We start from the raw sequence: 25,153 nt of genomic DNA on the forward strand, positions 1-25,153 counted from the left end.
GAGTGCTGATTATGCTAGTAGGTTAAGTCAATATTCAACATTGTAAGATTTCCAGAACTCTTTAGAAATGGGTCTGTTTTTGTCGAAACCTGTGTGCTGCAGTTATGCCCTTGAGGCATAGCCTTATAAATCAGTGGACGAAAATGAAGGCCTTGAACTGGAAGGGACTGCTGGCATAGTTCCTTTGCCAAAACACATAACATTTCAGAGCCAACTGGATTAGGTCTTTTTTTTGGGGGGGGGGGGGGGGGGGGAGTTAGAGGCAGAGCAGATTTTTTGTAAGGGCGAAAGGCTTCCTATCTTGGATCTCACTGGACGTGCTCCTTGTTGTTTTTGAAGCCCTCTAGGGTATTAGTACAGTGCCCCCTCACCATTCTACGGGAGACAGGCAGCTAGCTGGTGGCAGCTATGACTAGTGAGTGGAACAGGGGGGCTTATTTACAAGCCCCTTGCCCCTTGTAAATAAAATAAGCCCCAGGGTTTTTACTGGTATCCTTGGTATCTTCAGGAGAGGAGTCAATTGACATCCACTCTGTAAAATATGCTAGACTCTCCCTTAACTAGTACTTTATGCACTCCAAATGCATTTGTGAATAGGCCTCGTAACGTCTGTCTTGCTAGTCCTCTTTCTGTGCTAATCTGGTGTTGACAAACCTTTGTCCAAGGGATACAATGACTTCTCTCTGAGTGTGCATGTGCCGGTTATATGTCCATGCAGGTGGGCAAGTCGTAGGCATCTTGCGTAGGCCTACATGGTCTCTGTCTCGCTCTACTATCTTGAGTAGACACTATGCGGCTGTTAAGTCATTACCAAATATGGGACCTAAATTTACAAAGGTTACTAAGGAAGTCCCGTTATTTGCCATTTGTGTTCACTGGCGGACTCGGAGCGGAGGAGGTCCATGCGGTAAGTCGTGAGGGGGTGACACCATGAGTTACCCGCACCGGCTGACACCAACCCTAGTGACGCCACTGCCTCTGCCACATGAACTGCGAGAACTCCGAGTAGCTTATGGGCAGCCTATCAGACTGATGCCAACTGCATAGCGCACGCAACCTTGATGAATGTGCCATTGGGCCTGAACTGATGGAAGAGACAGATCAGCTCCTTAGAGGGGTACTCACCAGCAGCAGGAGAGGTGTGCAGAACACCCAGCAGGCCTTAAAGAAGATGAGGAGCTTCGTGCACCACGGTGGACACTGGCAGATCATATCGATAATGTCTTGGCAGAACTGGTTCACTCCTGAGAAGGTAATTAAAACAATTAAACATAGAGCAGTCAGACATCTCAGAATAGTACAATATCAGCAATTCACCTTCATGTTCAATGCCTTATTGAATAATTTATCAGGCGGTAAGAGAAATAAAGAAATATGACTTGCAATCCCAGTTCTCCATCATTTGTATGTTACTTAGGTTGATCAACATTCAATATCCACACTCAGGTGTGAAAGGTAACATATACAGACACACGAGGTTAACGGGGAAGAAGAGATACAACAACATACACACATGCACGCATGTTTGTTGACTTTGAAGCATTGAATCAAGTGCTGTGGTGTTGTAGCGTGCTCCATTTACATGTGAAGAAGTGTGGCTCAAATGGTTAGAGCGGCAGACCCTGATGCAGAGGTCTGGTCCTGGACCAGGGTTCAATACCCGACTCGGCGGGTCTTGAGCTCAATCTCCCCGGACCTGATAATTCTCGCCTCGGTGCCTATTCTAATCATGGGTCCCACTCTGCAACTCTGGGCAATAGCTTGCTGAATCTCCACAACGGCCACAACAGCGCTGGGATGCTTGGCTTCACCTTGGGGGTGCCCAGGAGTGGACATTCCACAGGGAAAAACCAGGAAGGGTTCCTAAGCGGTATACGGACAGCGCCGGGACACCTCCCTTGGAGATAGCTGCGCGCTTTACACATGGCATTTACATTTACATTTAAAAGAGCTGCTATAACCTGGGAACTACCCAGGATTTACGTCTTCCTTATGTGCATAATTTGTGCAGCACTCTAAGCCTGAAAGAGTCTGGCTCTGACTTGCAGGGGCGCTCCCTTATGTCTGGACAAAGGTTGTGACTCTCTGATTAACTCAAATGACAGTGAAACACGTGTCAGCAGTTGCTTTCATTCATTTCAGGTTGGCTTGGGTGGTATTTTACAAATTCAAAGCTGTAATACTGTGCCTGCTGTGGTAAAAGGCTTTTGTCATTTTTCAGCTCAGCGTGGACAGCACAGTGCTAATCCAATGCCTAAATACTTTGCTAGAAAAACAGGCACTTGAGCTGAGCAGTTTTGTAGTATTTGTGGTATTGTGGAGTGTTCCATATAAAGGAGCTGCTGTCCACCCAAAACTTAGGAACTACCCAGATTTCTCCTCTTTCTTTTAAAAATAAAACATATATTTCCACTTTGCCAATACTGAAAGGAGAATATTCACTTTAAAGCAAATGTTTAATTTATTACACACACTGGTGATAATATGTGGGATTTTACGAATACTAATGAAGATCCCTTGACAGGGAACACACCATTTTCGATTAAAGCCAGTACTCTCACATACTTTAAACACTAGGCTGTAACAAACCACTTCCCAAACTAGTCCGTGTCATAGGAAATCACTTTACAGACACAGCACCAATTTAATAAACTTACCACACTGGTCCACACAAGACAAACCACTCCACAAACCAAGCACAGCCAGTGAAAACATGAATTATTCATGCATATCAACCATATCACCAGGCACGCATCTCAATCATTTCACGACCATCCACAAACTGAGCCCCCTGACAGGTGCAGTGAAATATTTTCAGCAGCAAAGGGAATTTAAATGCACAAAGACATATTTATAGGAGGTGTCCAACATTTGTTTTAAACATTCAAGTATGAAAAGATACACTTGTGAGGTGTGTGTAGGAAGCATGGGAATAAGAGTAGTTTTAGATCACAGAATGCATGTATTTATATCACATCCTTATTGGTGCATCCATTGCCAAGACAAAGTAAGAGTCTACAGAGGGAACCGGTGAGAGCTTAAATAAGTTTATTGAATACACATTGTTGGGCAGCAACATGGACCTCTTGACACCCTGAAACCCTCTGATAGATGATGTACCTTGCGAACTTCCTATTCTGTCGCATTGTGCTAGACGTTTCTTGGCAGAACATGTGCTACCTTGAAAAAGCTGTAATATCTTCAAATCGCAGTTATTCCTTCTCATTAGGGTTACCAAGAGACCTGTTGTCTAACAGACACAATTAAAGATGCCACTAGGCAATGAAGAGATGCCAATCTTTATCGGTCATATCTTTGTGTCAACCATTGCTAACGCCAGTCCTAGCTCTGGATTTCTAATTCTGGGCACAACGACACCGCCAGGTACTAAGAGATACATCTGTGAGCGCATCTTTTCCAAGGCACCACAGATTAACATCATCAACAGGACTGGGCAGGAATGCACAAATAATGAAATCTCTTCCTTTCTTAAATGTACATTGACTAACGTTGCCAAGATATAACTATGGTCATGGAATTCTTTAAGGCGTTCCAGTGAGATCCATACTCAATTTTCATAAAGTTGTGAACCTTCTTCAGGAAGGCAGACGAGGGAGCATCTCTAGTTTATCTTAAAGACAACGCACCAGTGTTACAGCACTCACTCGATTGACTGTGAACATGGCCGCCTGACAAATGGCTCCAATGCTTAGCTCTATTTGTTCATGACAAAATGAGATTTCCTTCAGGATTCTTGGAGGTTGCTGAGCTAAGATATTCAAGAAAGCTGTAGTTGATTTGCTGACGTATGTAATCTTCACATAGTCTTTCACCATCTCTGGTCCATGGGCCAATCTATTCGATATCACACACCTAGATTCCTTTAGTAACCCAGATGTTGAGCCACAATTATGTGGTTGAAATATTGACCAGAAGATATATCATTACCATAATATCAACTTTACAATAGTGGAGTTAATAACTGTAAATCTACTCTTATCTTGCCCATGTTTTGATAGTCGATATCATGGTACAGTTACAAGTCATTATTTCAACTGTGATTTTTTAACCCACAACCCTTACCCATTGTAAGTACTGGCATGGAATTTGCCTTTTTTAGATTGTTTGTTCACTACCACGTGTGATCGTTTTTGTGTTTAGGCACTTATAGGGAGCCACCCGATTAGAAGAGACTGCAGCGATGGTCACGGTGAAAAAAAAAGAGTATGTTAGTGCTGTAGAGTAGCCTCAATGTCTTGTGCTGGAGGAACCAATCCATTTTAGCCTCCTACATTTGATTCTAATATTGCATGGACACTGGTGGCATTTTTATATAGTAATTATTAATAGTAGACACTGCTCCCCCTCTGATTTTCCTGCTACTCTTCATGCCGGGGAGGGAAGAGTGAGACAAGGGGTGGCATTCCATCACTGTTGACATTTGACCATGATTGTCCGGGGTCATCGTTGAACGTTGTTGATATCAAGTGCAACCTGGTGAACCAAACCAGGCACTCGATATCACACAGATGCGTTGCCTCCTCTGCCTACACGCCAAGTGCTCTTAAGGAGTGGCTACACACAGACCCTTTATGTGCACAAGATGTTTTAAGAATTATGTGCTACAGGCAAAACAGGAGCATATAGGGGAGTAAAGTATGTGTCTGAATGAGAGTACATTTTTAATTACGCTTATACAAGATGGCGCCCACCAGCTAAAGTCAAGGGAACCTGCCAAGATACCTACCATAAAAGCAGGTCATGCCGATGCACATGAAGAGAGTGATGATAATGAGTCCGAAGCTGGTGCTGTAGGAGTCGATTAGGGTAAACCAGTAGATACCGCCCTAGGAATCAAGAGGAAAAGAGCAGATGAACTGGTGACAATCTATTAATGGGTGGCAGCCAAATCGTGATCCTCTGTACACTCGAATTATCCCAGATTGCTTCATGTCAACAACTTTATTGTTTACCATGTTTATCCTCATTTTGAATGGCCCGAATATCAATGTATGCCCAGGACTTTGTCTGTTCTGCACTGTGATAGCTTCTATGTCCACAGGGGATTCTGGGGGTAGATGTATGAAAAGACTGGTCACAAAAAGTGGTTGGAAATTGGGCATGGGCATTGAGAGACCAGTCTTCAATTTTGAGGTGGTTCTATGTATTAATAGGTTGCATTGCAAAATTCACAGTTTGAGGTAGAGTGGGATCACAGATCAGGCTGGGGTTGCAAAGTAAGGTTCAAGAATAACCTGCCTGATTGATTAACTAGGCAGGTCGATATTTGATTGGATTGCCTACCAACCCAGGGATGGCAGCATGCAAAGAACAGCAGATCACCATCCCTGCGTTTGCATTCCCAAATGGGAAACTTTTTTTGTTTGCTTTTTAAAAAGCAGTTTATGTTCCTTAAAAGAACCATTGCTGCTTAAAAGAAAGTGTTTGGGAACACATATGGGGAAGCAACAGGCCCCTAAGACAACTGATTGCTCCCCTGCGGTTACCTGACACGACCACCAAGGGGGAAGCTATCCAATGGGGACATGACTCCTTTTGTGAATCTGTTTCCACCTCTCACCTGTAACTTTTCAGTGGGTTGTATAGTGATCACAACCCTTTGATAAATACCATTCTAGCTTGCTATTAGGATGGGATGGCCATTCCTAAATGTGATTCAAAATGGGCCGGTAAATCCATTTTGTGAGACCGAAATGCTTTACCCACGCACAAAGGCCATTTTTCAGTTGCAAACTCAATCATTTTGTGTATTGCAGGGTTTGAAACAACAAAATCACTCTGTACATCTCCCCCTGGTGCACGCACAAATGTATTCTGTTAGCATAGACACGAGTAGGACACATATTTCTTATTTTAAGATGTCAACATTATTTGTGTCACCCCTTCTGTGAGCACAAAATACAGGTGTCCCAAGTTACACAACATTCCAGGGGTTGGGGAATTCCTATGAATACACCTGTTTATTTGTTCCCTAGAATGATTGTCCCTTGCTAGGGTTAGTTGCTCTGATTTACTGCCAACAGAACAAGGGTCAAGGCAGGATCCTGGGAAAGAAGCACTGACTGCACCTGACTTACTTCATGGAACCTCTGCCTCAGAAGGCTACCAGGTGTGGTGCTTGCTGGAGGATCAGTACGGCAGCACTAACACCAGAAGGAGGCCATGGCCCTGGGAAGAGCCACATCTAAGCTAGAGGGTCCCATCTAAAGAAGCAAGGGGAAGTGATAGTTTTCTTTAGTTTAGCGCGACACTCAGATAATGGATCAGCCTGTACGTTTGGGTTTAGGAGGAAACAGAATGTCCATAAAATGTGCGGGTCGCCCTTAACACGATCCCAGAATAGGACTCTTGCAGTCCCTATCCAGGCCATTGCGTCTTCAGATGAAAACTCTACTTTATCCACATTCATCTGCCCACAGCCCCTGCCAAATCCATGGAGAGGTGCCCTCCAGAAAGTACACACTTGCCTCAGGAGTAGACATTGCCTGTGCCACTGTCCCTCTCTCTTTGGAGCAGTACAAGGCCCCCTGATTCTCTAAAGGGTGAGTTTTCTGGCGCAGCTCTGTGGAGTTGCTGCTTTGGTGTGGATGATGCTTTGTGGACCAACAGGACCTTTCAAGTACCTCTGTAATAAGGAGTAGTCCCAGAAGGTAGAAGCCGAAGCAGAGGGCGCCAAGGAAGATGGTCTTCCGCCTCCAGTCACGTAAAGACGGGAACTCATCAATCACGGCTGTGGTGATGCCTTCCATGTTACCAAACTGAAATACACAAACAGGAAACAGCAAGTTCTGGCGAGTGGTGGCATGCAGGGTAAGCACAATCATGCTGAAGACCCAGATAACATGACTCTTCATTCTAATCATCACTAGGCAGACAAATGGAAATGCAGAAACATGGCTGCTGCATGCAGTCAGATACAATCACCAGGGGGGTTCATCCATAATGAATCTAACTGGTGCTTAAAAGGACACACCTCCTTAGTATACAAACCTCTAGTCCATCTCTGCAGGAAATGGCATTCGATCGATGCAGAGAATTAAACCAGATCTTGAGGGAAATCTAACATTGCGACAAGGTAACACTATGCTAGTCAATTCTTGTAAATGCTACAAGTAAGTTCTTTCCTTGGCTGTTACATATACACAGTATTATTAAATGACTATGCTGATTTAACAACACAATGTTTCAAGAAAATAATATCACCAATAAAGCTACCATTTATAAGTTCTTAAAGTGTATTTCAAGTCAAGTTAACATTTCTACAGTGAAATTCATACAAAATATTCATTTGTATAACTACTTGATAAGCATATAAAACCGCATAGAATCAAGACAGTCCTACACATAAGAGAAGCACTAAACACATTTTAACTCCAAAACTACTACTTATTTATTGAAAGTATAATTTATTTATAAAGCACCCAATTACCTGGGGCTGTCCTGGATCTAGCAGAATTTACTCCTGAGTAAACAGCCAGGTTTTAAGCTCTTTCCTCAAATGTATCAAATATATCGGCTTGGTCTGGCTCCAAACGGACAAAACACATGTTTGGCAGATATGTCTGATGAAAACTATACTAAACTGTGAAAATAAAGAGGACAGCCAATTCTAAAAAACAAAGCTAGTGATATATTGAAAGGCAATGTGTGGTGGACATGTTTCAGTCGTTTTTTAATTGCATTCAGCCTTCTACAGGACCTTAATTGCTTGGGAACATAGATCACTTGCATACCACAGAACATTCTCGAATTAAGAGGTTTCGCCTAAGCTAGATTGGGCAAAAACCGGTGAAGCCAACCAATTGTTGATACAGATTCCTTAAAAAGGATAAAAGATGTTGAAGAACAGGAGTACCGTCAAAAACTGCTTAGTCTTCAATATTTACATACCACCCATATTCTCAACCTAAACCTTGCCTGGGTTCAAGTTTGTTTAGCTCCCCGCCATGGCAACACTGAAAAAGCACCTGAACCAAATAACAAGGACATCCAGGGTCTCCTTTAGAGGTTCGTATTCAGACACTGGTTTAAAGGCTGTCATAACTAATCGAACTGCAGGATATGTGTTCTTCTACAATTTTTATCCATGTATTACACCATTAGAGCATAGAGGTCCACATAGCCCCAGAAAGGGCATGGCTAGTACAGGACACATGAGGTTTTAGTATCACCGATGCGTCTTGTGCTTTGAATAGAATTCTGAAGGAGCAGTTCACTTATCCATCTTCAAATTCATGAGTAAAGTGTCACTTCACGATTAATGATCGCTGGACTGCTAATGGAGCCAATATGAGGGCTTATCGTGTCCATGGACAGCCCAGGGGATGCGCATTCCATGCACAGTCCTAAAAATAGATTATACAACCTCACAAAAGTCATCTTTCTCCATACTGATTCTAGCTTTCGAGCCCTTTCACCAAAAAGGGGAGACAAGATGAAGAACACATGGCCATGAATTGACAATGCTGTGGCAGCAAATGATGGACGGAATGCTGAATAAATCAAACATTCTCCCCTAGTCAAGTGATCAGGCTTAAATCCATCATTCTTTTGCTTACCACGCCACCCCAGTTTGGACGTAGCCATATGCAAATCAGTCTTAACCCTGTTACTCATGGGAACAATCCATCCCGAACTGCCAAGTCTGGTTCTTCCGGACCGGAAACAAGCATTCTCGGACCGATTTTGGGGTATATCACCCCTCATCAGCCAGGCTAGCTTGAATCCAGTGGCACAGTGAGCAAGAGACCATCCCACTTAGGGGGAAAAGTGCTGCAGTGAGCAAAAAAATTATGGATTTAGACCAAGATTTCTGTACTCGGTAAATGTTTTGACATTTTTCAACAGTCTGTCCATCAACTGTTATTTTTGCATTGGTCATCCTGAGTGAGAGGGGTATGCCCAGACATGGGTCCCGGGCTCTCCATGCCACTGGAGTCAAGCTAGCCTGACTGATGAGGGGTGAAACCCTAAAACCAGTCCCAGGATGCTTGTTTACGGTCCAGGGAGGACCTGGCCTGGCAGTTCAGGCTGGACTGTTCCCATAGGAAGCAGTCTCAAAACTGATATGCATATGTCTGGGTTCAAACTGGAATGGCATGAGGAGCAACAAAAACGATGGATTTAGGGCCAGATCTCTGTACTGGGGTGATTGTTTGACATTGCACCTGGTGGAGGTCACTTTTGATTTGATTTTTATCGGCATCTCATGATTTAGGATATCCATCATATTTCTACAGCCTTGAGAAAGCCTCAGGCCTGTCTGGCCGAAAGAGGGTGAAACACAGGTCGGCTGTCCATAAAATTACCAACGTGTTGAATGATATTGTGAACATGATAAAAACGCTTGTTCTGTGAATTAAAAATATAAAACCTCAATTGAAACAGGACTAAATAAGTTTCTTAGCATGCTACATCAGAGTGATGAAACAACATACAAATACACAAACAAGGTTCCTAAACTAAAAAGGAGGACAAACTCAACCCTTAAATAACTACTATTAACAGAGGCAAAGGAGGTCCAAACCTCGAGTAGCGTCCTACCGCTCATATTACAAAAGGGCATTATCAGCCCAGGAAGAGATTACTTGGACCGTAAGAATTTGAATACCAAAGCCTGAACAGGGGTTTGAAGCAAAATACAATGCCTGTGATCAAATCATCATTCCAAGGGACAAGCTTAAATGCAACATTTACTCAAAACAGCCACAGAACTAGAAGAAGCCACTTGTTTTTCAAAAGTTCGAGTTTACTTCCAAAATTCCAGATTCTGAATGCTCTTGATGATATTACTGAAGTTATGGCTATGATAGTTCAGAGGCATGCATAAAAGTACACAAACGATCCATCAATATTCATGCCTTAGAACAGAATTGGACCAAATCCACACAATGTTGTGGACAATACTCTTTACAACATTTCCAGTTCCTCAATAGATGGGGATAGTTGAGCTATTGCCACTATGCCAATGCCTGTATTATTTCTGGTCTAGGTCATACCATGAATTAGCACAAAAATAAACAAGCATTTGCAATGCAACAGGTCTCGCATTAGTTAGAGTGAGAGAATTTGGCACGGTTTATATTTAGCTGGATATGTTTGCTGTTTTGTGTACTGTATGTGTTAGGGAATGGCAGGTTTGTATGTATCAATGGAGTAAGTATGTGTATTATACTTTATATTATGTATAGTGTATGTGTATTATATATTATACAAACCTTGACACACCCCAGAGAACAACTTTGTTCCATGCTCTGACCAGTAAATTAGGAGTTTGGAAAATCCACCATCCTGGCTTACTTTCTGCTATTGTAAAATTAACAAAATCCAGTTTCATAAATTACAATATAGAATTTAGCCCAACTATGGTGCCCAAAACAGTTTGTGAACAAGACTGTAAAAAAACCACTATGCAATTGCATTACAAATATGTATAACAAAATCAGACGTTCAATTTAATATTTCCTGAAATGAGTCCTCATCACCATAACAATGAATATGTTAGTAGGAAGAACAGCGCAAGTGAAACACTCTTGAGGTGTTCAAGGACCTGTTCACACGATGGGGCATATTAAACCTCTTGCTGGGCGTTCGCCTTCTCCGCGTTTGTTTGGTTAGTAAACCTCATGCTGTGCGTTTTCCCGTCTGTGTGATAGCTTTCATCTATTCTACATAACAAAAAAACGAGTTTAAGCTATTAGCATTGTAAATGGCAATGCCTTTTATGTTCTAAAATAAAAAAGTAAAAAAGGCATTGTCATTTACAGTGCCAATAGCTTAAACTCGCGTAAATGCGGGACTTATGCATAATATTCCAACAATGTTGCATCACATTATTATTGACTTTGAATTAATTCCAAAAGTTGTTAACAAAATGGCAAATCATGACTTGTGTGTAATTACCAATGCATTTCGGATTATTCCACCCTTCTTCAGGGGCAGCTGTAAACCCAATAATATGCCAATTACTACATTGTAAGGAACGTGACTCGTTTCTAAAATAATCTAGTTCTATCAATGGCATGAAAAAGCGAAATGGCCGAACAGTGTAGTAAACCAACTCTGCAAATCAGCCACCATACACTGTAAATATTCAGCACACCACCAGTATGTGCTTAGAACCATGTGCTCAGACACAAACGTTATAGTGTCGCTCCTTGTTTGAGTACCCCAAAAAACACTGTAATGACTAAAAAAAGGAATAAAAAGACAACAAAACACTTGCTGCCAGTGCTAATAATTTTATAAAAAAAGAAATGTCTTTCTGATACCCGGTGCAGCATACTACAAGATCCAGCATGCATCAGTAATCTTACTTGTGCACTGAATCGTGCTGCCTGAGTCTCAGCGCAAAAACTTGGCGTGTCCTTGTGCATTACAAGCATACATTTACAGCCTTTGGCCATCAGCCATTATTGGGCACGTCATGCCTCCCTTCCCCCGGTGCCTCGGCTGCTGCTGGTTGGAATGCAGTGCGCATGCTCCAGGGACAGAATGAGTGATTAGATCGGTGTCCTCTCTGTTTACCAACCAGGCGCTAAGATCTGAATCCATGTGATCACTGCAGGAATAACCTTTGAACACAGCCTTTGGCTCAGTCTTGAAAACATCATCGTCGCGAATGCGCTCCTTCAAGGCGCTAGGCATGTTTTAGCCCCCCCCCCCTCCCTGACAGATTGCTTATTTTATGTGCACGGGATTTAAAGGCTAGGGCGTTTCTTCCGTCCAGTCATTTACAGCGCTTCATGGCTTCTGCGGTGCGGTTAGACACTGGGCACTGCAGCAGGGGGCCGTCAGACTTCAGATTTAAGATCAGGATGGGCCCCCCTTACACAAGGACACATTAATTTTGTTAGGCACGGGGATACTAAATTCAGATACCCGATGTAGACTTGGGGGCAGTGCAAGTAGTTACAACAGATCCCCATCGAATATGGCGGCCTACCTCACCAGAAGCGAACATCATCTGTGGGTTTCATCAGCAGAGTGGCATATTCCTGTCCTGCCAGGTTGAAACCTAGCGCTTGGAGGCGGGGCAGAGGGAGGCTGCACTGTGTGCTCCGTGGATGAATCCAGCGCTCTTGCAGAGCAAGTAAGGGGTTCCATCAGCGGAGTGACATGCCTTGTCCTGCCAGAGTAAAACCTAGCGCTTAGAGGAGGGGCATTGAGAGGCAGCGCTGTATAATCCAGGAATGAATCCAGCGCTCTCGCAGAGCAGAGGGTTCCATTACCTGCTGGCAAGCCCCGTCCTGCCAGACAATGAAACCTAGAGCTTAGCGGTGGGGCAGAGGGAGGCAGCGCTGTGTGCTGCTCCGTGGATGAATCAAGCGCTCTCGCAGATCAGCAGAGTGGCTTGCCCCTGCCCTGCCCATGCCGAAAAATTAGTTCGTTAAGTTTGTTTGGTTTACCTGGAAATCCCTCTGTGTTAACAAAAGTTTGTGCACATATTTGTATCACCAATATTAAGGGCATGCACAGTTTTAACTTGCGTGCAATTCTAGAGAGGTCCGGAAACATTTACCTTTGTAATGAGAGAAGCTTCCTAACGGGGGACAGCAAGGGCGCATTCCAGCGGAGCAGCCGTGAAATGGATCCCCCCCAAAAAAAGAAGCATATGTCTTCAATTATCGCGGCCGTGTCTGGCTGCGATAATTGAAGACATATGGGCTTTGGTGCGCGTAACAAACACCAATAGGCCATAGGCGGAGCTACGCGAACGCCTATGGCCTATTGCGTGTTCTGTTAAAAAACAGCACACACGCAAAGCCCAATCAAAATGGACCTAGGAAATAACACGCCCGAGCTGTGTGGAATTTCCAGGTCCATTTTTGAAACCCTACCACAAGGGCTTTTCACTTTGCTTCGCTTGTGAGCCCTAAAAATGGAGCCCTGGTTAAATTGCAAAGCTACAAGCAGTGGATGCGGTTGAATTTTGTGGTATAAAACCTCTACACTACAGGGTGACCACCCTATCATAACCTGTGAACTGTACAAACTATGCTGCAATACTCTTTGTACCGAATCAACTTGCAATATCACGAACGCAAACCTCAGTGCCCTCTACTTACCAGGGTATCAACTCCCAAAGTAAACAGCATCAGGAAGAACAGAATGGCCCAAAATACCGACCCGGGCAGGAGGGCAAGAGCTTCCGGGTAGGCTACAAATGCCAACCCCGGACCTAAGGAACAAAAGGAAAGTAGATATTTGTCTATTTCTCCAATTACTTTATTACCACTACAAAAATACAAATAAAATGTGTTATACTCTACCCAAATTGCACAATTCCATCTCTACATAGTCATCTAAGACCAATAATAATGGGATTCTAACAGTTATATCATTTCTTGTGACTTGTTTACGAAATGCAAAGCAGAAACCAGGTATACTATGGAAAGGTCTTCAACTTTATCACCAGAATGGTGATTGAAAAAGGGTTTGTTTAATAAATAAATGTAGAAAAAGGGTTATTTTCTAATTAAACCTGGTATGTGGTCAAATGAAAGGATTGTTCAATGCAATGTAGGAATTCCTTAGGTTTGTGATAAGATTTGATACGGTTTCCTCAAAGTATCTGATGGGATTAGGGAAAAGGCCACACTCCTTAGACTTTAGGAAGCTGCCACCCACCCATTCACTGGAAGAAATGTAATGGAAACCCTATCCCCATGCTTTTGAAACAGACACACGCTCAAGAGAGGCCCATCCCTCCTGTTATGCTTTAGAAAGTAAAATGTAGCTCCTTTAATACCAAATACTCCCTTAAAAACGTCCTCGGATTTTCCTACAGAAAAGCAGAAGTTATTTGGGTAAGCAATAATTGAGTTAATAAGTAATTATATTTTAATTCTATTTATATAGCACTTACTACTCCTGCCCAGGTGTTTAAAGTGATTTACAGCGACTAGCACTATGGAGCCAAAAAGCAGTGGTCAGTTGGTTATTGGGGTTAGGCTTGCACGTTAAAGAAAACCCTTTCTGCATTTACCAGTGTTTGTTTATGTGCATTCTAATCTTAGCTAGGACATTAGTCCAAATGGCAGCTCAACTTAGGATCTCATGTAGTTTTATCACTCAATAACCATGTGCCAAATCTGACTACTGCCCATGCAGGTCAGGCTTCTTCCCCTTCCTTTAAGAGTATTCCCAAACTGTCCTACATGAACCCCAACACAGGCACCGGTGACCGTGAAATTAGGGGTTTAGTGTCTTCTGTAAGGGACCAACAGGAATGACTTGAGAGACGCTTGGGGTGCTGTGAGCAACGAGTGCATGCGTCCCACTGAGAAGTACAAGATTAATCTCCTAGTACAGTTCGTCGTCGTCGTCGTCGGAGGAGGAGGAGGAGTAGAAGAAATCAGGCACAAAGGAAAGAAAGATACACACAGTGACCTCTGCCTCTCTGATGGGGGGGAAGGGAAAGCTTGTGCTGCTGACTATTGATAGTACTGGAAGTGTGACTCGACCAGAAGGGAAGAGGAGCGGTACCGCAGCCAGGGAGACTGACGCTGGAATCTGGGGCTCACGGTTCGATCCCCGGCCCAGGCGGCAGGTCAGCCCAGCACCATGCGACTTGCTTAATCTTCCCGACGGCCCCCAGCGCCGGGATGCCTTCGGGTAGCTGTTCATGCCTAACAAATACTGGATTTACTTTGACCAGACTGCATCTGCTGGCTGGGTCTGTGTGGTAGTGCCATCAGGCATTGACACAGAAATGTTTATGTCCTGAATTGACGGCCACTCAAACCATCACTAAACCTTCACTAAGCAGAGCTACATCAACCTCTTTTCTTTTTTAACAACTGCATTTAATTTATTTTCTTTGCCATTACAGGGACATCATAGCATGTATGTATGTATGTATGTATGTATGTATGTATGTATGTATGTATGTATGTCCTAGTTACATTGGAGTATAAATTATTTCTTACTTTTAAGTGAAATTTTGCTTGATGTAGAAATAATAAGCAAAATATCTCTTCAAAACCAGTCTACTACCTTTGCATCTTTCAATTATCCTTTTAAGGATCTCTTCTCCCATTGAGTTTCCAGAGGAAGAAGCCATTTCATGTATCACTGAACGGGGCGGAGAATCAGATAGACGATGGACCGCTCCGCAGCACACGTCCTGTTCATATGGGTTCTGAATTGGCGCCAAACTTTCTTGAATTGATGCGTTCTATCATTTCTTAGTGCGGATAGTTTTTCCATAGCATATAGGTTCCAGATCTTTCCCGCCACAGATGCATCTGCAGTGGTGGATGTAAGGGTGTGTCTGGAGTCTCCAAACATACATGATTACTATTCTTGTAGCTAACAGTAGATGAGAGATTCATTTCCCAACCAGAGTTGTGAGTAGGTAAATACTATGTTCTTCTGGTCCTCTAAATAGCAGACTTGTGGGATCAAGTGGACGGGTAAGCAGTCTAATGTGGGATAGGTTTTCCTTGTCATATGACTGTACATGTTAACATGACCCCCACTTAAGGGTCAGTGTGCCCTTTTCCCTACAGTCATTCCAACTAGTCTCCAAGCCACTAAACTTTGCATGCATCCTTGCAGGGGCTTGGTACCACCTTACCAATATTTTATATGCATTTTAACCGCTATTCTTAAGGGATTCACAACTGTGTTCCTCCCCAACAATTTCAGGGCTTTGCATGTATCAAAGCTACAACTAAAATAATTAAAACTGTAAAAGCATAATTAACTTTTGAAAACTTGAATATACAAGTACGTCGAAACACTTAAAAGCAGACCAGACTTTACCAAAAATAAAGAATTTTTGAGAAATAGTGAAAAATGTAACAAGAATGCTTATAACTTTAGGCGGATTAGTAAGTAACTTCATTTTTAAAATTTAAATTTAGGGGAACTTTGGCACAATTGGAATGTATGGAAAAGCATATAGAAAACTTTTTGACCATTTGATCACATCCAGGGATAATGAAGTCTCGATAACTATTAATAAACAAATGCGAGAGAAAGGGTATTTCACCATAAAGGTGGGGAAGGAACTCCTGGTCCCCTTATATCAATGATTTACAACAAAATGGAGGAGGGCCCCCAAGAGGTTGACTAATACCTCTTTTCAAATGGATATCGAGGTGCGTCTATTGCAACCCAAAGTGGGACAACCTTTGTCCTTAGAAGACCCCTCACTCACCAACCTAGTTGGTGACATGCTCCATCATCGGGGCCCCACCTGGACAGCCAAGTGCCATCCAAGTGTGCTTCGACACCTGACTACAGTGGAGCTGTTTTTTTGTTTTTTATATGTGCAGAAGTAATATAAAAGTGCATATTAAAATTGTCCAATACTACCCACTCGTAGAATTTATTCTGGAGCGTTTTAGACAATGATTAAAATAATATGGGACACCTTTGCCCGGTAAGGTGGGCTATTGATGTCAAAACAAGTTGTGTCGTTTTTCTAAAAAGAGGTCTACATGTTTCAACCTACGTGCAAATATGAGGTTTTCGTCAGGACCAATGTGATGCAGACTGGGTGGTATACGCACGCTAAGGCTTACCCTGCCCTCGCCTGCGTAAATCTAAAAATCACAAAAATCGTGATTAGTTACAAAATACTGTTCTTCTCCATGATTGCTGCAAAAACTCAAAGCGCTCTGATTGCGGGCTTCATAGGAGTCCCCGGTCCTGCATTTGAGATCGCTGCCACAATTAGTGGAGGGATTCTGCGGGCAGATTCGCCTATGCAGGTAGCCGTGCGGGAGCCCCGTTGGTGAAACATGTAGACCTCGTTTTAGAAACACAACACGACTTGTTTTGACATCAATAGCCCACCTAACCGGGCAAAGGTGTCCCATATTATTTTAATCATTGTCCAAAACGCTCCAGAATAAATTCTACGAGTGGGTAGTGTTGGACAATTTTAATATACACTTTTATATTACTTCTTCTGCACATATAAAAAACAAAAAAACAGCTCCACTGTAGTCAGGTGGCGAAGCACACCTGGATGGCACTCGGCTGTCCAGGTGGGGCCCCGATGATGGAGCATGTCACCAACTAGGTTGGTGAGTGAGGGGTCTTCTAAGGACAAAGGTTGTCCCACTTTGGGTAGCAATAGACGCACCTCGATATCCATTCGAAAAGAGGTGTTAATCAACCTCTTGGGGACCCTCCTCCATTTTGTTGTCAGTTTTGATAACTATGACATTATGGGTGTGAAATAAAAATATGGACTAGTTTGCTATCAATAAAGGCCTCAACTACATTGAAAGGACAAATCTTACTTCTGGGCAATTTGTGGCCCCAGGACTTAAAAAAAAAGTGACCTGAAGCATCATAGACAAACTTGAAGGTAGGCTGAAGCCAACCACCCTTACTGTCTAAACCCGCTCCTGCTTTATAAATAGGGCACTGTCCACCAGTGAACTACTCAGGAGACAGGAAAAGCAGATATCCTGGTGGTATTTCTGGATTCTTTCCTTGAGTGGCTATATTTTCTGAACATTTTCTCACTATAGAAGATGCACATGTACCTGCACAAAACATTATTTCAAAGAAAAAGCGTGAAAAGGATACAAAAAGCATATCAAAATGGATTTTAAGTGTTTAAAACTGGAAAGAGAAAGTATCATTTTTGTAGATTCCTGCTTCACAGTCTGGAGAAAATAATGGAGTCTAAGAATGGAGTCTAGTTTTCCAATGCATCGTGGGACTGCGAGGCAGCACCCATGTCTTGAAGTGACAGAGACCCTGTGGCTAACCGCCCTCCCACCCCCGCCTGTGCCGTTCTTTTTCTTTTCAGACTAGTTTTAAAATTGACCGTGAGGGGGAGGGAGTAAAAGACTGAAGGCAGTAGAGTTGTACTTTTTTTTCCATTAAATTGGACATTTGGTATTAAGTAAACATTCTAAGCCTGACTTTCACTTGTTGCTCACAATTATATATTAAAATACTTCTCGCTCACAGAAGTATGAGGAGTTATACAGAACAAAAAATACTCCTCTTTAAATACATACCAATAGAAGATACACACTATACCTATTTTTGGTGGTAAGTAAGTGCTTGACCTAAATGGTTGTCTGTTTCTATCCTGTGGGCAAGGATATACCGACTTTAGAGATGCAGGATTTGTTAGTAGTTGCCCTTCTGTTAAGTTTGCAACTCTCTTTCTGCAGTACCTAAAATAGTTCTCCATAATTGTTTTAACCCCCTCACTCCCACACACCCACAGATGGAGAACATTGTGGGACCTACTTTACACTTACAATTAAATTCAACTTAAACACCCAAGCTCTTCGGAATGTTACCTTAGTTTCTGCTTCCAAATTAACATGGGATTTCCACTCTCACCCATCTTAGGAAGGGACATTATGGGTCATATATGAACTATCCAGAGAAGCATTCAGTCAAGAGACAGGATGGCAATGGGGTCATTTCATGGCTCCTCAGGTGCATTTCATGGAAAGGGAAAGATGGGCGGGTGGGATCGCGAAGACTCAAATATCTGGGTGGAATGGTGGGCGGCATCCGTCCCAGTTCATGTACGAATAACAATGGCAGATAAAATCAATAGGGTGATGTATTCCCAGAACCAATTTACCCCGCTCTCCCCTAGAGCTACTCTTCCACTTACCTGAGTCGGCCACTTCTCCCACCGGCACTTTCTTCTTCCAGGCCATGTGTCCCAGCACAGAGAATATGGCGAAGCCGGCAAAGAAGCTTGTACAGCAGTTGCCGATGGCAATAACCAGGGTGTCTCTGCAGGGACACCAAAAAGTGTAAATCACCGTTGCCCAGCACTCACATGCATTCATATCTAAAGTCAAATGCATTAAGGCATTATTAAAAAAAAATCAGTACATAAGTGTTGTTTTGAAATTGATCTTAAAAAAGTACAAAATGAGTAAAAGCTAATGGCCTAGTTAAATGTTATGCCCTTCTTAAACATCTTCAAGAAACGTGTATTAAGATATTGCATTAATTTTTAGTATTTTTTGAAAAAATGTTCTCTGCCCGTAGAAAAATCTTTGGATTTGTATGTTGAGACTTGTATTTCCCCATCACAGCATGTGACAACAGCTTGCCAGCATGTATGCACACCCTGGTTGCTAAACGGTTGTCACAAAAAGTGTCATCACCCATTCAGGGGAGATGGGCATAGGCAAATGCTGTGCACGATGGCTTCGTGGGCTTGCCTGCACCATCTGTAAAGTTTGTCATTTCCCTTAGCCAACCATTTCAGACAGACGTCCAGAGTCAAAACTCCTCTGAGAAGTTGGGTACATAAATGTCCTTTTCGTGTGGTTGGAGTAACAAGTGCCCACGTGCGTCTGTTGCAGCAGAGCTCTGTACAAATGATTTAGCCAAGCATGAGAGGCTTTGCAAAGGCGGTCTTTTCACCTAGAAGCAACAGCGTCCACATGTTGCTATTAACAAACTTCTTGAAGTCTCTTGAGATTGGCTGCTCCCACACACCGGTTATGTGCAGGTCTCTCATACTGTTCTGCAGATTCTCTCTGAAGATGCACATCCCTGTATCGGTAGGCGGTTCTAGCCAGACCCTGTGGTCCAGCGAGCTCTTCTGGGCAGCTCTTGGCTTTACCATAAGCACATTGCCTTGCATACGTTTGCTTCTCAAGCCCACATTCCAGCCGGATGTGGGCTCGGGATGCACTCCATGGAAGGCAGAAGAGCTGCCTGTATCTGTTGAGGGCTTCTAACCACTCTGATTGGCGACCACAGAGAACTTCGCAACCATGTGTTATTGTGGGGAGAAGCTTTGTGCTGATGACTTTCAATAATGGATAGAGGGTTTAACCTCCAAGCCTCTTTTCAAGGCTGCTATTAAGGACCCACTTTAGATTGTATGTGGGCCTTGTGACTAGGTATTTTATGTCAATAAGTATTCCTAAATATTTATCAATTGGTTCCGGAATTATTTTAGGGTTATTCACATACCAAAGCTCTGATCTCTCTGGACTTTTGCTGAACACAAGCGCCTTAGTTTTGCTAACATTAATTTCAAGCTGATCTGTATCGGTATAGTCTCTTGGTTTCAGCAATATGAACAAATTACTTGCCTTCGGTAACGATATATCTGTAAGAAACAGTAGTTAGTATTAGATTCCTTACCTTAGAATATCCCCAGGCGTCAGACTGGATCCGGAACTTTTTGCGTGGCAGTACCTTTGCGCGTTGGTAGGCGTCGTCTGCGGCTCCGTCGTCGGTGTCGTGGGCGCCGTGATGACGTCGTCGAAGTACTTAGACGCTGCCTCCGCGTGCTGACATCAGTTCTTAGACACAGGTTTTCCGCACCAAAAACGCAGAGCCATGTCAAAAACCAACACTGGTGCCATAGAAACTAGGGCCCTGAAAGGGGATGACCTTAACCCTAGATATCGGTTCGCAGAACGGGGAGGATAGGTGGGGCGGTAAGGAATCTAATACTAACTACTGTTTCTTACAGATATATCGTTACCGAAGGGAAGTAACTTCTTCATCTGAAAGAAACACGTTAGTATTAGATTCCTTACCTTAATAGTAATAATCCACATTTGTAAAGCGCACATTCACCCGTAAGGGTCTCTAGGCGCTGGGGGCCGTCGGGAAGATTAAGCAAGCTATTGCCCAGAGTCACATGGTGCTGGGCTAATCTGCCGCCGGCCCTGGGGATCGAACCGTGATCCCCATATTCCGGAGTCAGTCTCCCTGGCCGCGGCGCCACACCTCGATACCCCAGCAATACCAACCTCGGTGGTGGGTTTGCGAACCAATAACCACACCAGAAAGTCCTGGAGGACGGAACGGCCAAAGAAGCCATCCCTCCGGACTTGGCTGTCCAGGCAGTAGTGTCTTGCGAACGTGTGCAGCGAGGCCCACGTAGCTGCCTGACAAATGTCCTGCAAGGGGACTCCCCGACCCAGGGCAATGGTAGCCGCCGTGACCCGAGTGGAATGGGCCCTCAGCCCAACAGGATGCTCCTTCCTTGCCAAGGAGTAACAAGCCTTGATACACAAGACGACCTACCGAGAGATGGTCCGCTTGTGTACCGCCCGTCCCTTCTTAGCGCCCATGTAACCAACAAAGAGTTGGTCATCCACCCGGAACTGGCGTGTGCGATCCAAATAAAATGAGAGCGCACGTTTTGGGTCCAGACGGTGGAGCCGCTCTTCCTCCTTTGAGGGATGCAGAGGCGGGAAGAAGGTGGGCAGGGTGATAGACTGCCAGATGTGGAAGGCCGTGACAACCTTGGGCAGGAAAGAGGGTCTTGTCCGCAACACAACCTTGTCCAGATGGACAGAAAGGAAAGGAGGTTTAGAGGAAAGAGCCTGGAGCTCACTCACTCTCCTGGCAGAGGTGATGGCAACCAGGAAAGCAGTCTTCAAAGTAGGAAGGCGGAGAGGACAGTTGTGAAGTGGCTCAAAGGGAGCGCACATCAGATAAGTAAGAACCAGGTTCAAGTCCCACTGAGGTATCACGAAGGGAACAGGTGGAAACATGTGGGTGATGCCTTTCAGAAAGCGATTTACAATAGGGGAATTGAACAAAGATGGTTGATCAGGCCGAAAGGGCAGAAAGGTAGCCCTTGATAGTGCCCAGAGCAGAGTCCTGCCGGGCAAGAGAAAGAAGGAAGAGAAGAACCTCAGAAAGAGGGGCAGAGAGAGGATCCACAGCCTTTGCTATGAACCATGCCACAAATCTGTTCCACCTGCAGGCGTATACCGACTTTGTGGAGGGACGCCTGGCTGCCAGAATGATATCACAAACTTCAGGAGGCAAGTCAAATGGCCTCAACTGTCGCCGCTCAATCTCCAAGCATGGAGGTGGAGACTGGATAGGTTCGGGTGGAGGACCGTCCCCTGGTGCTGCAACAGAAGGTCCCCCTGAAGAGGCAGACGAACCGGGGGATCGACTGACATACTGAGTAGCTCGGGATACCAGTACCTTCATGCCCAGTCCGGAGCCACAAGGATGACTTGTGCCCGGTCGCCCCTGATCTTCTTCAGCACTCTGGGCAGAAGTGGTATAGGCGGAAAGGCGTACAACAGATCGCAACTCCACTCGCGACGAAAAGCGTCTCCGAGTGAGTGCCACCTTGGAAATTCCAACGCGCAGAACTGATGAAATTGCGCGTTCTCTTCGGTGGCGAATAGATCTAACCAAGGCTCTCCCCACTGCTGAAAGAGGCCTTGCACCACGTCCGAGTTCAGACCCCATTCGTGATCCATCATGCACCAGCGGCTGAGGTCGTCCACCCTGGCGTTCAGAGAACCTGCCAGGTGTTGAACCATCAGGGTCACACCCTGATGTTCCAGCCACTGCCAGAGGCGCAGAGCCTCCTGGCAGAGGGTCCACAACCCACCCCGCCCTGTTTGTTGCAGTACCACATAGCGGTGGTGATGTCCGTGAACACTTGCACTACACTACCCGGGACAGAGGGGAGGAATAACTTCAGTGCTAGACAAATCGCCCGCAGCTCCAATAGGTTGATATGGAGCCGGACTACGCCGGAGACCAGAGGCCTCTGATCTCCGCCTCTCCCATGTGGCCTCCCCAGCCCTGGAGGGACGCGTCCGTCACAACTACATGCTCCGGTTGGGGAAGAGAGAGGGATCTGCCGCTGACCCAATCGCGGTCCGTGAGCCACCACTGCAGCTGTCTCGCAATGTCCTCCGAGATCAGGACATGGTCGGACAGGTTGCCCTGATGCTGGGCCCACTGAAACTTCAGGTCCCACTGCAGAGCCCGCATCCGCCAACGGGCGGGATGCACCAGAAGGATGCAGGAAGCCATCAGCCCCAGAAGCCGCAGCGTCAACCTGACGAGACTCGGGATAAAGGCTGAAAGATCGGAATCAGAGCCTGTATATCCCGAACCCGCTGTTCGGGGGGTAAACCCAAAACTGCGCCGAGTCGAGAACCGCTCCGATGAAAAGGAGCTTCTGAGAGGGGCACAGGTGTGACTTCGGTACATTGATGGAGAACCCCAGCTGGTGCAGGAGGTCTGCGGTCGTCTGGAGGTGGCTGACGACTGTCTGGGCAAGCCCGCCTTCAACAACCAGTCATCCAGGTAGGGGAAGACTGAAACCCCTAACCTGCGCAGATTAGCTGCGACCACCGCCATCACTTTGTGAACATCCGGTAAACTGAAAGTGCTTGTGGCCTACCGTGAACCGCAGGTAGCGGCGGTGGGCCGGCAGGACGGGGATGTGGAAATAAGCGTCCTGCAAGTCCAAAGCTACCATCCAGTCTCCTGGGTCCAGGGCAGCTAAGACCTGAGCCAGTATCAGCATCTTGAACTTCTCCTTCCGGAGGAAGCCGTTGACGTTCCGTAGGTCCAAGATAGGGCGTAGGCCCCTTTTGCCCTTCTTGGGTACCAGAAAGTAGTGGGAGTAGCAACCACACCCTACTTCTGACCCAGGAATGCGCTTGATGGCCCCCTTGGCAGAAGCCGCAGATGATCCCCCGATACGCGTGGTATTCCGGTGGCATGGCTTGAGGGGTCGTCTTGAAGGTGAGGGAGTAGCCCCTTCGGACGATTCGCAGCACCCACCTGTCCGATGTGACAGTGCGCCAGTGTGAGTGGTGATGGCGAACCCTGCCCCCACTGGCGTCACATGGGCCTGAAAGCACGGGCTAGGAGGGTTTTGAGGCGGATGCTGCGGGGGAAGGTGTGGACTGGCCTCGCCGTTGTCCCCGACCTCCTCCACGGCGATTTCCACGGCCGCCACCGCATTGGATGTTAGCCTGCAGTGCGTGGCTGGCAGCACGTGTTGGGTGCCCCTTCCTTGGCCACGAAAGGAGCGAAAGGCACCCGTTTGCTGGCGCGGGGCCGAGAGGCCCAAGGACTTGGCCGTAGCCCTGGAGTCCTTAAAGCGCTCAAGCGCATGGTCTGCCTTGTCGCCAAAGAGGAGAAGGCCATCAAACGGCATGTCCATGAGTATTCTGGACATCCATCGAAAAGTTGGCAGACCTCAACCAGGCGTGGCAACGAATCGCCACCGTCGTTGCCATTGCTCTGCCCAGTGAGTCGGTGGTATCCAGCCCACACCAGATGGAGAAACGTGCCGCATCTCGACCCTCCGCAAGGGCTTGGGCGAGTTTAGCCTTGACTTTCGCTGGGTATTGTGGCAGCACGTGTGCGACCGTGTCCCACAGGGAGTGGGTGCAACGGCCCAAGAGGCATGCGGTGTTGGAAGACTGCAGTCCCAAACTAAGGGAGGAGAATATTTTCTTTCCATAATTCTCATACCTCTTGGATTCCCGATCAGGCGGAGCCGACGGGAATGCAGTCTGGGAATTCGAGGCCTGGATGACCAGGCTCTCGGGGGTGGGGTGGGTGGACAGAAAACAAGGGTCGCCCGGGGCCGGGTGGTGGCGTCTGGCCACGTTCCTATCTACAGGCTGGCCTGTAGCGGGCCTAGACCAAGTACCCAAAAGAACGTCAGTCAAGGCCTCATTAAACAGCAGCAGAGGCTCTGTTGAGCTTGACTGCGGTTTAAGGACCTCAGTGAGGAGGTTAGTCCTCACGGCCGCGACGGGGAGCTCAAGGCCCAAGGCCTTGGCTGCCCGCGTCAACACCACACTGAAGGTTGCCCCCTCCTCCGAAGCCACGGTAGGAGGTGAGACAAAACCAGTGTCTGGCGAAGTGTCCCGACCACTGGCATCCCCAAGTTCACCTGAAATGAAATGAAATGAAATGAAAATGTGACTTGTAGAGCGCTGCAGCTTCCCTGAGGCGTCCAGGCGCTAAAACAGAAGAAGCACTCTTAAGGTTACTTTCAGGCATTGAATAGCAGGGTTTTTAGCTGTTTCCGGAACGTAGTCAGGTTGGGGTTGTTCCTCAGCTGCAGAGGGAGGGAGTTCCAGAGTTTGGAAACATTATACGAGAAGGAGCGTCCTCCTGCTCTGGCTCTGCGTATTCTGGGGATTTCGGCCAAAAATGCTGTTGATGAGCGAAGAGATTTGTTGGGCCTGTAGGGAGAAATCAGGGGGCGATTGATGTCTGGGCCCGTTTCCCAGAATGTCTGGTGGGCGATACAGAGTGATTTAAATTTTACTCTGTCCCTGACAGGTAACCAGTGCAGGGTCTTTAAACCGGTTCTTACTGAAGTCCTCCGGGGGATTCCCAGCAGCGCTCTGGCAGCACAATTCTGGGT

The 25,153-nt window shown here is 45.6% G+C and overlaps 1 protein-coding gene across 1 annotated transcript in view; it reads right to left on the minus strand.

Annotated features, from left to right (window-relative positions):
* LOC147663270 (sodium-dependent proline transporter-like) overlaps positions 1-25,153 on the minus strand; it is a 419,748-nt gene that overhangs the window by 17,394 nt on the left and 377,201 nt on the right. Inside the window, exons 9-13 of the mRNA XM_086950574.1 lie at positions 18,629-18,753; positions 13,089-13,201; positions 6,645-6,779; positions 4,748-4,847; positions 1,126-1,244 (exon numbers count right to left, since the gene is read on the minus strand). Coding sequence (XP_086806700.1) covers positions 1,126-1,244; positions 4,748-4,847; positions 6,645-6,779; positions 13,089-13,201; positions 18,629-18,753 — 592 coding nt within the window. The remainder of the gene's footprint in view (positions 1-1,125; positions 1,245-4,747; positions 4,848-6,644; positions 6,780-13,088; positions 13,202-18,628; positions 18,754-25,153) is intronic.

The sequence above is a fragment of the Lissotriton vulgaris genome, unplaced genomic scaffold (assembly GCF_964263255.1).
Source record: "Lissotriton vulgaris unplaced genomic scaffold, aLisVul1.2 SCAFFOLD_315, whole genome shotgun sequence".
NCBI lineage: Eukaryota > Metazoa > Chordata > Amphibia > Caudata > Salamandridae > Lissotriton > Lissotriton vulgaris.